This window comes from Schistocerca serialis, chromosome 3 (assembly GCF_023864345.2).
Source record: "Schistocerca serialis cubense isolate TAMUIC-IGC-003099 chromosome 3, iqSchSeri2.2, whole genome shotgun sequence".
Classification (NCBI taxonomy): Eukaryota; Metazoa; Arthropoda; class Insecta; order Orthoptera; family Acrididae; genus Schistocerca; species Schistocerca serialis.
Window position 1 is genome coordinate 746,530,584 of NC_064640.1, and position 13,802 is coordinate 746,544,385.

The 13,802-nt window shown below is 42.3% G+C and overlaps 1 protein-coding gene across 1 annotated transcript in view; it reads left to right on the top strand.

Annotated features, from left to right (window-relative positions):
* Positions 1-13,802, top strand: part of LOC126470597 (apoptotic protease-activating factor 1) — a 262,484-nt gene that overhangs the window by 132,859 nt on the left and 115,823 nt on the right. The window contains exon 11 of the mRNA XM_050098549.1: positions 11,960-12,080. Within this exon, the coding sequence (XP_049954506.1) occupies positions 11,960-12,080 (121 nt within the window). The remainder of the gene's footprint in view (positions 1-11,959; positions 12,081-13,802) is intronic.

The window sequence follows — 13,802 nt, forward strand, 5'->3', positions numbered from 1 at the left end:
TCCCTATCCCAAAAATATTTTGGGTACAAAATTCAGCTGGTAAGGTAATGGCATCGGTCTTCTGAGATGGAGAAGGGGTAATTATAGTGGATTACTTGCAAAAAGGCATAACTATCAGTGCATCACACTATTGCACCCTCCTGTGCCATTTGAGAGAAGATATAAAGAAAAAAAGATGAGGAAAATTGGTGCGCAGAGTTCTTTTGCATCAGGACATCACACTGGCGCACAAAGTCCTCGCAAAACTGGAAACTCTGCATGACTGCGGGTCTGAATTGTTATGTCATCCACCATATCCTCCAGATTTTGGTCCATCAGACTTTTTCTTTTCCCAAACCTAAAAAAAAAGACCTCAAAGAATGACAATTCAATTGTGATGATGCATTGCTTGGTTGAGCGTGCCTGCAAGTGATTTAGTGTTCATGGGTATTATACTGAAAAATAAATTGGTATTATGAAATTTGTGTCATTCTTTATTTCTTAAGCAAGAAACTTTTTGACCCCCCCCCCCCCCCCAATATCTCGGTTTGTGAGGAAGAAGAAGAACATACTGTAATTGAGTTTCCCACGACAGAAAACTGAAAGCATGGATTCAAAGAGAGTTCATCCACACATAAAGCATCGTCTCCTGCAGCATGATAATGCCAGACCACACGCAAGCATTGCGACCTATGCAACAATCCAACACCTTAGGTTCACTGTCGTCATCGATCATCCTCCATACAGTCCCAACTTGGCTCCATCTGATTTTCATATGTTTCCAAAACTTAAAGTAAACCTTTGAGGACTTCACTTTGATTATGATGAATTGGTGCTAGGAGGGGTGAGGTTGTGGCTCTGTCAGCGGAGTCAAAATTTTATAGTGACAATATCAACAAACTCATTTCTCATTGGGAAAAATATTTTCATTGCCAAAATGACTGAAGAATAAAGATGTAGGATGCTAATAAAGTTTGATTTATTTTAAAAACTTTAATAAGAGTTTTCGCATAAAAATTCTGATGCCTTACTTTTCAGCAGGCCCTCATGTGATGTGGCTGCTTTCATGCATGGACTTGCCTTTAATGGGTAGCTAGTGCTGATGACTGAGCTGGTGTAGATGTATGTTGGGTAGCTAGTGCTGATGACTGAGCTGGTGTAGATGTATGTGACAAGTTTTGACCTTGTATCTTCCACAGGATATGATCCAAAGAATAGAGAGTTGGGAACAACAAGGGCATAGCATCAGACATGGATATTGCATAGTATAGTTGAGTGCTGAGTTGGTTAGTTAGTTGGTTGGTTGGTTGCATGTTCCATAGATCAGTCACACGGTATGGAAGCCGTTAAGATGCGGAATGTGTCAAGTGCACAAGAAATGCACATATGATACAAGATTTTTTAATGGCACAACATGCATATACTATAGTAATTGATTTATTTATTTCTATTCAAGAATTCATCTATGGTATAGAAGGAGTTGTCAAGAAGATATGATTTCAATTTATTTTTGAAGCTATTACTGCTGTCTGTCAGACATTTTATTTCATCTGGTAATTTGTCAAAAAATTTTATAGCAGCATATTTTACCCCTTTCTGTGCCAAAGAAAGGTTGTGTAAAGGATAGTGTAAGTCTTTCTTTTTTTCTGGTATTATAATCATGAAAACTGGTCCACATTGTCGAGAACAAATTTCATTAGTGAGTAAATGTACTGTGAGGCTGTTGTAAGAATTCCCAATCTTTTAAAAAGATGCCTACAAGACATGCGACTATGAACCCCACATATTATTCTAACCACTTTCTTTTGAGCAGTGAATACTTTTTGTCTAAGTGTTGAGTTAGCCCAAAGTATTATTCCGTGTGACATCAGAGAGTGAAAGTATGCAGAGTATGCTAGCTTACTAATTTCTATTTCCTCAAAATTGGCAATTATTCTGATTGCAAAAGTTGCTGAACCTAGTCACTTTAGAAGATCCAAAATATGAATTTTCCATTTAAGATTCTCATCTATATGTACACCCAAAAACTTAGTATGCTCTACCCTGTCTACTGACTTATGTTGATGTGTTATATTTATTGAAGGGACTGTACTTTTTGCGGCAGAAAATTGGATGTACTGTGTTTTTTCAAAGTTTAGAGCAAGCCCATTTGCAGAAAACCAATTGATGACTTTTCCAAAGCCCTTATTTGTATCAGTTTCAATTGGAGTTTCTTTTACTGGATTAATAATGATTGCTTATATCATTAGCAAACAGTGTCAGTTCAGCTTCTTGTTTCAGATAAGAAGGGATGTCGTTCACATATATCAAGAACAGAAGGGTCCCATGATTGTACCCTGTAAACACCTAATGTAATTTCACCCCAATTAGGTGAAGTGGCAAACTTATTTAAATCGCTTGACCCATACAAAGAAACTTTTTGTTTCCTGTTCTGTAGGTATGACTTAACCACTCATATGCTATTCCATTTATACCATAGAATTGTAATTTCTGTAACATAATGTCATGGTTCACACAATCAAATGCTTTGGACAAGTCACAGAAAATTCCTGTCAGTGACATTTTACTTTTTTAAAGACTCTGTTAAGTGGACAATAAAATTGTATATTGCTGTCTCAGTAGAACAGCATTTTTGAAATTCAGACTGTGATTTACTAAGTATCCCATTGCTGTTGAGATGGCTAACCACTCTTGAGTACATTATTTTCTCAAAAATTTTTGAAAATGCTGTAAGCAAGGATACTGGCCAATAATTATTGACATCTGTGATGTCCCCCTTTTTGTAGAGAGGCCTGACAATGGCATATTTTAACCTGTCTGGAAAAATAACTTGAGTTAGTGATGCATTACATGCATGACTCAGAACATCACTTGTAATTGCTCCACATTGTTTTAATATCTTACTAGAGATGTCATCTATTCCAACAGAATATTGATTTTTCAAAGATTTAATAATTTTACTTATTTCATTAGAGGTTGTTAGGTGACATTTATTGTGACTAAAATTTTTCAAAACTGACTCTTCCATGTACTGCCTGGCTTTTTCTTTTCAACTATTCTTACCAACTTTTTCTCCTACACTTAAGGCATGGTTGTTAAATACATTAGCTACTTGTGTACTGTTGGTTAGGATGGTCTCATTCTCTTTAATAGTAATACTACTTACTCCAGTGGTTACTTTTCCTGTCTCTCTTCTAACAACATTCCTGTAGTAACACTGTTCACGTTTACGTCGCACTTCACTTAGCGTAGACCGGGACTGTGTCCTAGGCATGCCCGATGTTAACTGACTGGGCACCGCCCGTGCTGCCGAAGTTGTTGTTGTTGTTGTTGTTGTTGTTGTTGTTATGCCGGCAGAGGTCGCGCCCGTATTCTCGCGTGCCCTCTGGTGGACAGGACTCTACTTGCAGCAACTACCGTCCGTGACGCGCTGTGCCACTGTGCGCCTCCCGCGATCTTTCTGGTGGCTACAGCACTCCTCCTCCTTCGGGGAGTGCAGCCACTGTGATCCACTGCGTCGGAAGGTGGAGCGTCGGGCCGGAGCGATGACCTCCACATCCATTGGATGGCCGGAGTCGAGGGGATCTGTCAACCCTCAAACCGGAACCTTCGAATACGGCTGGAAGTGATCCACACGAAGAGGCCCCCATCATCCCACAACCGGTGGTCTGCGAAATAAACTGCGGTCCATTGTCCGAGACCAGGGTGATTGGCAGACCTTCCACAGAAAAGATTTTTGCTAGTGGCTGGATTGCAACTTCTGAAGTGGTTGAGGAGCAGCGAACCACATATGGGAATCGGGAATAAGCATCAATGACAATGAGCCAAAAGCCATTGAGAAACGGGCCCGCAAAATCGATGTGAACACATTCCCATGCTTGGGTTGCCGGCGGCCATGAAGAGAACGCTGCCCTGGGAGATGCTTGTTGGCTCGCACACTGGGAACAGGCGGCCCCCAAGTGCTCAATTTCTCTGTCAATACCCGGCCAGTACACATGTCTGCGAGCCAAGGTTTTAGTACGGGAAACACCCCAGTGCCATGCATGTAATAGCGTGAGGACCTCCCTTTGTAAACATGCAGGAACAACCACGCGAGGAGCTGTATCATCGGTAGCCAGAAGGAGAACTCCTTCCAAGACCGAGAGGCGGTCGCGTAGAAGAAAATAATTACGAAGAGGATCCGAGGCCCGGCCCGGAGGGCGGGAAGACCACCCCTGCTGAATGAGCCGAACTACTTGCCGAAGAACCGGATTAGCCGCCGTTTCCCTGGCTACTCGAGAACTAGTGATCGGGAAGCCATCAACCGCTTGGCGGGATGCCACATCCAAATGAAAACACATAATCTCCTCTTGATCGAACGTAGGATCCGGGCCCACCGGAAGATGGGAAAGAGCGTCGGCGTTGGCATGCTGTCCTGTAGGGCAAGGCCCAGCGCTGTAGTCTGTGGGCCACCCTATCTGGAATCTGAGAGGCGGGGCCAAATAACGATATTAACGGCTTATGGTCAGTAATTAACTGAAACTTCGTGCCATACAAGAAAGGGTGAAACTTGGTAACAGCGTAAACAATGGCCAAAGCCTCCTTTTCCACCTGGGAGTAATGGGCCTGTGCGGGACTAAGCGTTTTAGACGCAAACGCCAGTGGTTGCTCGGAACCACCTGCGTTGCGATGGGCCAGGACCGCCCCCACCCCATACTGCAAAGCGTCTGTAGCCAGGACCAACGGCTTATGGGGATCAAAAGTAGCCAAACAAGGGGCTGACGTGAGGAGGCCCTTCAACGAGGTGAACGCTCGCTCGCATGCAGGCGACCAATCAAAAGGAACACCCTCGTGCAGAAGGCAGTACAGGGGGTGGGCTATAGTGGAAGCCCTGGGAATGAACCGGTGGTAATAGGCTATCTTGCCTAAAAAAGCTTGTAACTCTTTCAGTGATGCGGGCCGAGGAAGGTTGACGATTCCTTGGACCAAACTTCCTAGTGGCTGGATGCCGTGCCAAGATATGGTGTAGCCCACATACTCAATGGACGGTTGGAAGAAGGTTGACTTATGCAGGTTGCAACGCAAGCCCACAGACCTGAATTTGAGAAAGAGGGTGCGAAGGTTGTGCAAGTGTTCCTTCGTGCTGCGGCCTGTGACAATTATGTCATCCAGGTAATTAATACAATGAGGGATTGTCGACGTGACATGCTCAAGATAACGCTGGAATATCGCCGGGGCACTGGATATTCCAAAGGCCAACCGCTGGTATTGGTAAAGGCCAAACGGAGAGTTGACGACCGCCAGCCGTTTGGAGTCCTCATCAAGTGGTATCTGATGATAAGCCTCTGACAGATCGATTTTCGAAAAATATTGGCCTCCCGCCACACCGGAGGACAATTCATCAGCACGAGGCAAAGGATAGGTGTCCACTACCAATTGTGAATTAGTGGTGGCCTTGAAATCGCCACAAAGATGTAATTTTCCCAAGGGCTTCCTTACAATAACGAGGGGCGAAGCCCACTCACTGGAAGAAATGGGAAGAACGACCCCTAGGGCTGTCAGCCGGTCTAGCTCTTCCTTTACCTGAGGGCGGAGAGCCAAGGGGATCTGCCTCGCGCGTAGAAAACGCGGGTGAGCCGACACCTTCAACGTTAAGTGAGCTTCAAAATCTGAAACACACCCCAGGCCCTCCTCAAAAATATCTGGAAAGTCGGAGATCAAAGATTCCAACGATTGGTAGGGAACGTCTTCGGAGACCAACTGTATGGTGTCAGCGATAGAAAAACCGAGAGCTTGAAAGGCATCCAGGCCAAAAAGGTTAGCTCAGCTCGCATCACGGACAACAATAAAAGTAATAGGCCGAGTGACTGATTTGTAAGTCACGTTGAAAGTGAATTGACCCAGTAGGGGAATGAACTGTTTACCATAACCGCGTAGACGCCGGTAAACTGGCGCCAACGGGGGCGATCCAAGGTTGGAATAAGTTTGTGCATTCAACAAGGAAACTGCCGCGCCCGTATCAACTTGCAGTTGTAACCGGCGCGACCGAACCGACACCTCGATAAAGAGTTTGCGTGCCGATGCGTCGGGAGCCTGGCCCGATGAAACTTCCTGAATGTCAACGTCCATGTCCTCCGTACCTGCTTCCTTCGATTCTTTTGAGGCTGAGCGGCAAACTTTAACAATGTGACCTTTTCTGTTACATTTGCGACAAATGGCCCAACGCTGGGGGCACTCTGACCGATCATGATGTATATAGCACAACGCACAGGATGGCAACAGGGGCCGGCGGCCGGAATTCTGTTCACGCGCCGTGCGGGAGCGGCCGTAACGGCCGGATTGTACCGCTCGCACATCGTCCACCCCTGACACAGTGGACGTGGTCGCGCTGTCCTGAACACGCTTCTAGCTGTTGACCTGCTGCGTGAGAGACTTCATACGATTGAGCAATAGACAGGACTTCCTCGAGGGAAGGGTTTTCTAACTGCAGGGCCCATTGCCGGACCTCCCTATCAGGGGCCGAACAAACAATGACGTCGCGTACCATAATGTGGGCGTACGACTCTCGCGACTGCTCCGTGACAAAATGACACTTGCGACTAATACCGTGCAGGGTAGCGGCCCATGCCCGGTAAGACTGATGGGGCTGTTTCTTGCATTGATAGAACTCAACCCTAGCCGCCACAACATGCGTGCGGCGGCGATAATATGAAGACAGCAATGAACACAATGCATCCTGCAACGGCGCTAGCTGCCACAAAACTTGATACAGCGAGGGAGATATCCAAGACAAGAAGACAGCACGACATACCTCCGCATCGGCAACATGAAACGCCTGGAAATGCTGCCGAAGGCGATGTTCATATGCTTCCCAATCCTCCGCTGTCTCGTCATATGGGGGAAAGGGAGGAGGGAACGGCGCCGGAGCAGACGGCGTGGAGAGCAACGCCGGAAGCACTTGTTTCATGGTGGCCATGAGTTCCGTCTGCTGCGCAACCAAAACTCGCACCAAATCCTCCATGCCGTGGAGAAGCTGCGAAACCGGAACAACGACGCAACACGCGAAAGAACGACCCTACTCGTCGCCAATTGTGTAGTAACACTGTTCACGTTTACGTCGCACTTTACTTAGCGTAGACCGGGACTGTGTCCTAGGCATGCCCGATGTTAACTGACTGGGCCTGGCCCGTGCTGCCGGAGTAGTAGTAGTAGTTGTTGTTGTTGTTGTTGTTATGCCGGCAGAGGTCGCGTCCGCATTCACGCGTGCCCTCTGGTGGACGGGACTCTACTTGCAGCAACTACCGTCCGTGATGCGCCGTGCCAATGTGCACCTCCCGCGATCTTTCTGGTGGCTACAGCATTTCCATATTGGTTTGATTTTATTGCCTGAGTTGTTGATTTCTTCTGTAACATACATGTTTCTTGGTTTCCTTTTAACTTTTCTCAGTGTGTTACAATAATTTTTATAGTGTAAAACTACTTCTGGATCTTTACTAGTTCTTGCTGTCTCATACAGTTTTCTTTTTCTTTCTGGAGACACTTTAATACCTGTAGTAACCCAAGGTTTCATTGAAAGGTGTGTGGTGTTACTTTTAGTAATTTTCTTTGAGAAACAATGTTCAAAAAGAGATATAAATTTATCAAGAAATATGATGCATTTATCATTAGCATTTGTCTCATTATATACATCCCCCCAATTAACATTTCTTAAACTTTCTCTGAAGTGCTCTATAGATACCGGGTTGAGCAATCTCATGCTTATACTTAATGGCTTCTGAACTGCACACCCTGTTAGGTTTTGTAAGTTAATCAGTTGTGCATCATAGTCTGACTACTGATTCTAAGTTATATGTTGTTAGTAATACGTCTAGTTTACTTTTCCTATCAGAATTACTTAGAAAGTTTACGTTGAAATTACCACAGATTAATAACTTCTACTTTTTGTCTAACACACAGCATAATAGGGAGTCAAACTTTTTTTATAAATTGCTCTCAGTCTCCTAATGGGGACCTGTACACTGTTGCTAATATCAGTACTACATTATCTAGCTGAAGTTCACATGCACAAATCTCAAAGTGCTGATCAACACAAAATTTGTCTACATCTGCAGTTTTGTATTTGTACCCTTGTTTTATGAAAATGGTAACTCCTTTGTTTTATGAAAATGGTAACTCCTTTATCCATCCTAGATCTACAAGAGTAAAGTGCTAAATTATACCCATTTGTACTGACACTATCCATTCCCACAGTTACGTGGTGTTCAGACAGACAGAGTACGTCAGTCTCATTTTTATTTTTGAGATCATCTAAACACACTAATAGCTCATCTACGTTATTTTTTATTCCCCTCATATTTTGATGAAGTAAGTTGATACTGTCCTTAGCTTTGCCCCTATTTACTGTACATGAAGTTTCTTTTATTCTATTTATCTTGATTGTTGCCTGTCTGGACTTTGGCTTTAACCTAAAAAATCTGTCTGCCTGGACCCATTAACCACTGGGATCACCCCTTATGTGACTGTGGCCTCCCTTACAGTTTCTGTTAATAGAGAAGCTAACTTGTTTTCCCCCTTCCTATTCAGGTGCAGGCCATGTGTAGTGTATCCCCACTTACCAATAGCATTAACTGGAACAACACGTGAGATTTTGCTGGTGTCTGGAGCATCCTGTTCAGCTCTGTGTTAACATGCCTTACAGCAGTGTTTACCCAGCGCTGATTATGGCACTGAAATACCTCCACAAACCCCACATTTGTGTGCCCAGTTTCTGCTCCTATTTTATCCAGGTCTCTCATAATACTGTATTTTGGATTCATAGCCAGGCTGTTTCCTGCTCCCCCAACTATAATTACCTGATCTTCCTTATCAAATTCCCTGCATAGCTGACCTAAGTTTTCTGTCACCTATCTAAGGCTAGCACTTGGTTTCACAAAACTTGTGACCTGGTACCCTGCACCTAATTTCTCCTGAAGCTGCTGGCCCACACCCCTCCTATGACTGCTGCCTATAAGCAAAATTATTCTTTTCCTATTCTGGTTTGACCCTGATCTGTCTTTTTTCTTTAAGCTAATGTTCTGCTTCAACCTACTTTCAACTACATCTGGATGAGGCCCTTCCTCCACTACAGATAGCAAGCAAAACTGATTTACTACTTGAATTTCTGGAGTTTTTCAAGTGTTTCCCTTTTTTGCCCTTTGCTTGCTACCTTTACCCATTCCCAGTCTCCTTGTCCTCCCTTAACCAACATAATTCCAAGTTCACGTTATCTAATTCAGCCTTAAGGGCACAATTTTTTGCCTCCTGTTCAGCTATTTTTCTGTCCTTTCTACATAACCTACACTGCCGTGGAAGAGCCTCATTTTCTACCCTCATTTCCTCCCCACTACATTCGCCCAAATGAAACCATAAGTTACAGTCTACACAGAATACCCCCCTCTTTCAAATTTCTATGACAACTACCACATTTGTCACACATGGTTAATTTGACTTTGAAGTGATAACTGTAGTCAAAAACGAAAATCTGCACTCATGCAAAATTTACGCCTAAAAAATGTAAACAAAACTAGCGCCTACCATCCTTTACAAAATACTTCGTTTTCTATTTAAATATGGTCAGGAAAGCGAAACCTTCAATAGATAGCCTAGAGAAGAAGTAAATACACTAGTCTAAAATGTAATATTAACTAAATTAGCTCATATTTCAATATTAATCAGTTAACTTAGCGAGAGCTTCGTATATGTGCAACTTTGGAAGAAGTGGTAAAGACAGTAGGGTGTACACTGATCAGATGTATTTCGACATCTCTATGTCATACAGAATTGACCACCACATGTCAAAAGATATAGACACACCAGTATAAAAGGAGATAGGAAGTATTGTATTGCGAGTAGCAAAGCAGTAATAGCAGAATTGTTTGGTCAGGAGAGTTCAGTGATTTCAAGCACAGTCTAGTCATCGGATGCCACCTGAGTAACAAATCCACCAGAAAAATTTCAGCCATTCTAAGGGTGCCCAAGTCGACTGTTGGTGATGTGATTATGAAGTGGAAATGCAAAGAAACAGTTACAGCTAACCAAGACCAAGCAGACCTTATCTACTGGTGGACAGGAACCATTAAGCATTGCAGAGGACTGTTGTAAAAAATTGCATGAAATCATGGAGGGAATCACTCGTGAGCCCCAAAATGCAACCAGTAGTCCAACTAGCACAGTGACTGTGTGCAGGGAGTTAAAAAGAAAGGGTTACAATGGTCGAGGAGCTCCTCATAAGTCGCTCATTTCTGTAGTCAACACTAAGCCACACTTGAGGTAGTGTAAAGAACAATGCCTCTGGTTAGAAGATATGGGGAACAAGTCATTTGGAGTGATGAGTAACGCTATACTCTGTGGTATTCTGATGGAATTGTTTGGGTTTGGCAAATACCTGTAGAATGTTACCTGCCATCATGTGTCAGGCCAACAGTGAAGTATGGAGGAGTTGGTGTTATGGTATGGGGGGCCTTTTTCATGGTTAGATGTGGTCCACTTATTGCACCTCAGAAAATCCCAAATTCGCGAGAATATGAAGACACTCACACAATGTGTACTGTGTACAGTAGAGGAACAGTTCAGAGATGATGAGTGTTTGTATCAGTCATGAAACGGCATCTGTAAGAGAATGGTTTGTGTACAGTAATGTTCCTGAAATGGACTGGCTTGTCTAGAGTCCCGACCTGAACCCAATAGAACACCTTTGGGATGAAATGTGCATGTGACTAGGGCCTCCCATCAAGTAGATTGGTCACCTGGTGCAAGTATGTTTAGTTGACAGCACGTTGGCGACTTTCATGTTGATGAGAATGAAATTATGGTGAAGATAACACAACACCCAGTCAATGAACCGAGAAAACTTTGACCCAGCCAAGAATCGAACTCAGACCCCTTGCGTGGCATTCTGCCATTCCGACCACTCAGCTATGGAGGCAGACACCTTTTGGATGAGTTAGAATATCAACTTTGCTACAGACACGAGAATCCAATTTCACTACTTTCTCTGGTTTCACTGCTTGAGAAAGAATGGGCTGTCATTTCTCCACAGACATTCAGACACCTCAGAGAGAGAGTGTTGAGATGACACCTACATGTGCAAACACATTCTCGTCTGTGCTCGAAAAACAACACTAACAATCAGTGGCTATGAATCTGAAACATGTTGGACCTTCATTGAAATCAAAATTTTGACCGAAGGTGGCATATTATTTAATTATTACTAACCTCAAACACAATACAGCCCTCTTAATATCTACCACCAGTGACAAAGATCTTAAAAATTAAGCACTTGAGTTTTTCAGTGACAGCAAAACTAATATTGACAAGAACTTAATTTAAACTGCAAATATAACAATATATGATATAGAAGTCTTAGCAGAGCTGATATAAAGTTATCCAGATGTACTTACAGACATCTTAATTTATCACTAGCTCTGCAATGAGATTCTTGCATGCTCCAAAGTCATCCCATCACCTTATCCACTCTCTTATCTGATGCAAGTGCTGTTTACTTTTTCTGACAGCCATCAAAAGTATTAAAAGTGCAACTGCAGCCCGATTTTATTCCATTGCAATCTCTTCCTTCACTCGCAGAACTATGACTGAAAAATCCCCACGGAAAGTGATCTCTCGGCTCCAGCAGACTTTCTCACCCACTTGTGTGTAAATGCTTCCAACATAAGCCCTTGCAAGACTCTCAGACACATACAGAAAGTACTCACAAGTAACTGTCAGTGAAAATTCACCCTAGTATAAACAATTCTGTGGGTGTTATTTGAGAGTAAAAATCTCTTATGTGTATCTCAGTCCTTAAGTTAGAAACCTGAAGTGAGAGCAGTGAGGGAGGTTGTGATTATATATGGAAATAGAGCAGCGTGGAACTTGTTGATTGATAATATCTAAAGACATATTTTACGTTAAATATTAGTTAAAAATGAAAATGTTGACTAGAACTTTGCTTTTACTTTTACAGCCTTAACCAAGATTTCTCTTCAGACACACAAAGTCTTCCAGTAGAAGGCGAAGCTGTAACTGCCTGTTTTACACATAGTGAAAATAAGATTATTGTTGGTTGTTATGATGGATCTATAAATGTAAGTACCATGTTGCAGAGAATACTTCTTTGTTCTGTTTGCTGTAAATAAACTATCCGACTACTTTGTAGTATGAAGAACTCCTCAGATAAGCTATCACCTGTCACTGAAGAGCCTCATTTGTTCATTTCATAACCTCATATTGTATTAAAGTGTTCCTGATTTTCTTAATTCCTCAGCCTTCCATTATCTGCTTTTATTGTCTTTGTCAGGGGCCAGTAATTCCAAAAGGGCATCTGAATTCTCCATTTTGTTCCCTGCAGTCTTACAAGGTTGAAAGCATTGTGACATCATGCACATGACGTGGAATTTATAAAAAAAATTGGTGCAGCTCTCACAACTAAATAATAAAGATACATTTGCATGATCACCATACATTTCAGAAAGTTAACAAATCACTTCAGAAAGTTAACAAATACGCAGTCTCTGGCGTGATCTCTGTGCATCAAGTGCCTCCTCCAGGCACTATTGAGTATATACCTATTGTCACTAATGTAACTGTTATTTTTCATTCTAATACTGATTACATTTTGCATTTTAAATGATTGATTATCTATACAGATATGGCCCAGTATTGTTGTGTGTTCAAACTTAGCTTCATAAGAATTTTCTTAGCTACCACAATGTTTTTCAGATTTCTATATTTGATATTGTGTAGGTACTCAATGTGGTGTCCTGATTCTGTATCAACAGATTTCAATGAGGCTTGTAAGGAATGCTGTAAATGTCTTTCTCTAGAGGCCATAACTATTCATAACAGGGTACTACATGTGGTGCATCTCAGATCAGCCGAGGATTCAACCAACAGTACTTATGTTGCTCCATAAAATGGAAGGAGCACCATATACTAAATTACCTCCATTACTTCATGATGATGTCAGCTGGCTAAGCAGGGGGTTAAGACAGAGAACCAAAATGTGTGTTCATTTCCTAGTGCTGTGAAATGTGAAAACAAAATTTCAAATGGCAGTTATCAGAAGAAGAACAATTGTAACAAAGGGACAAGAACACAACCTGTAGATCAACATTTATGAAATCTTCCACTGAAGATACCTTGCAAAGAATATAGGCGAAACATGTATGCCAGAAAAAATGTGTTTTATTCAGTTGTGATTCAACAGCCCCAAAGTAACAATTATCAACATACTGTAGTATTATATGCTACAGGACTATGAAAGCTGAAGAGTAAGTAAAGTTTCGTTTTTCATGGTTGGTGATAATACTTATAGTGAAGGCAGCAGTACACTTTTTATAAGCAGGAGTCTGAATACCTCCCTTTTTTAGACTATGCTGTTTGAATTTGTTAAAGATCACTGTAACACCTTCTCATTAACTGAACAAATTTGTCACAAATTGTACATCTCTTTCTTTAAACTTTTGTAAGTCCTTCAGTCAGTCTAACCTAGAACAACTATCATATGAGCATTTTTTCAGAGTAACTCACATGAGTGTCATGTAAGCTACTTCCTGTGTTGAGAAGCTGTGCTGGGAATCCTGTGAATGAACTGCAGGCTGTTGATGGTCTATCATGTGGTATTTATCTTTTATATTTCTCCGAACATTTATAAAGATGTTTTAAGCTATGACATAACCTCTACCTGTAAACTGCTCATATAGCAGTACAGATAACTTCATATGTCATTAACATGACTGTGCATTTGATCCTGTGTAGCTGGAGGTGCCAGTTGTCACAAGAAAGGCTTACCTTTTCCTCTAAATACT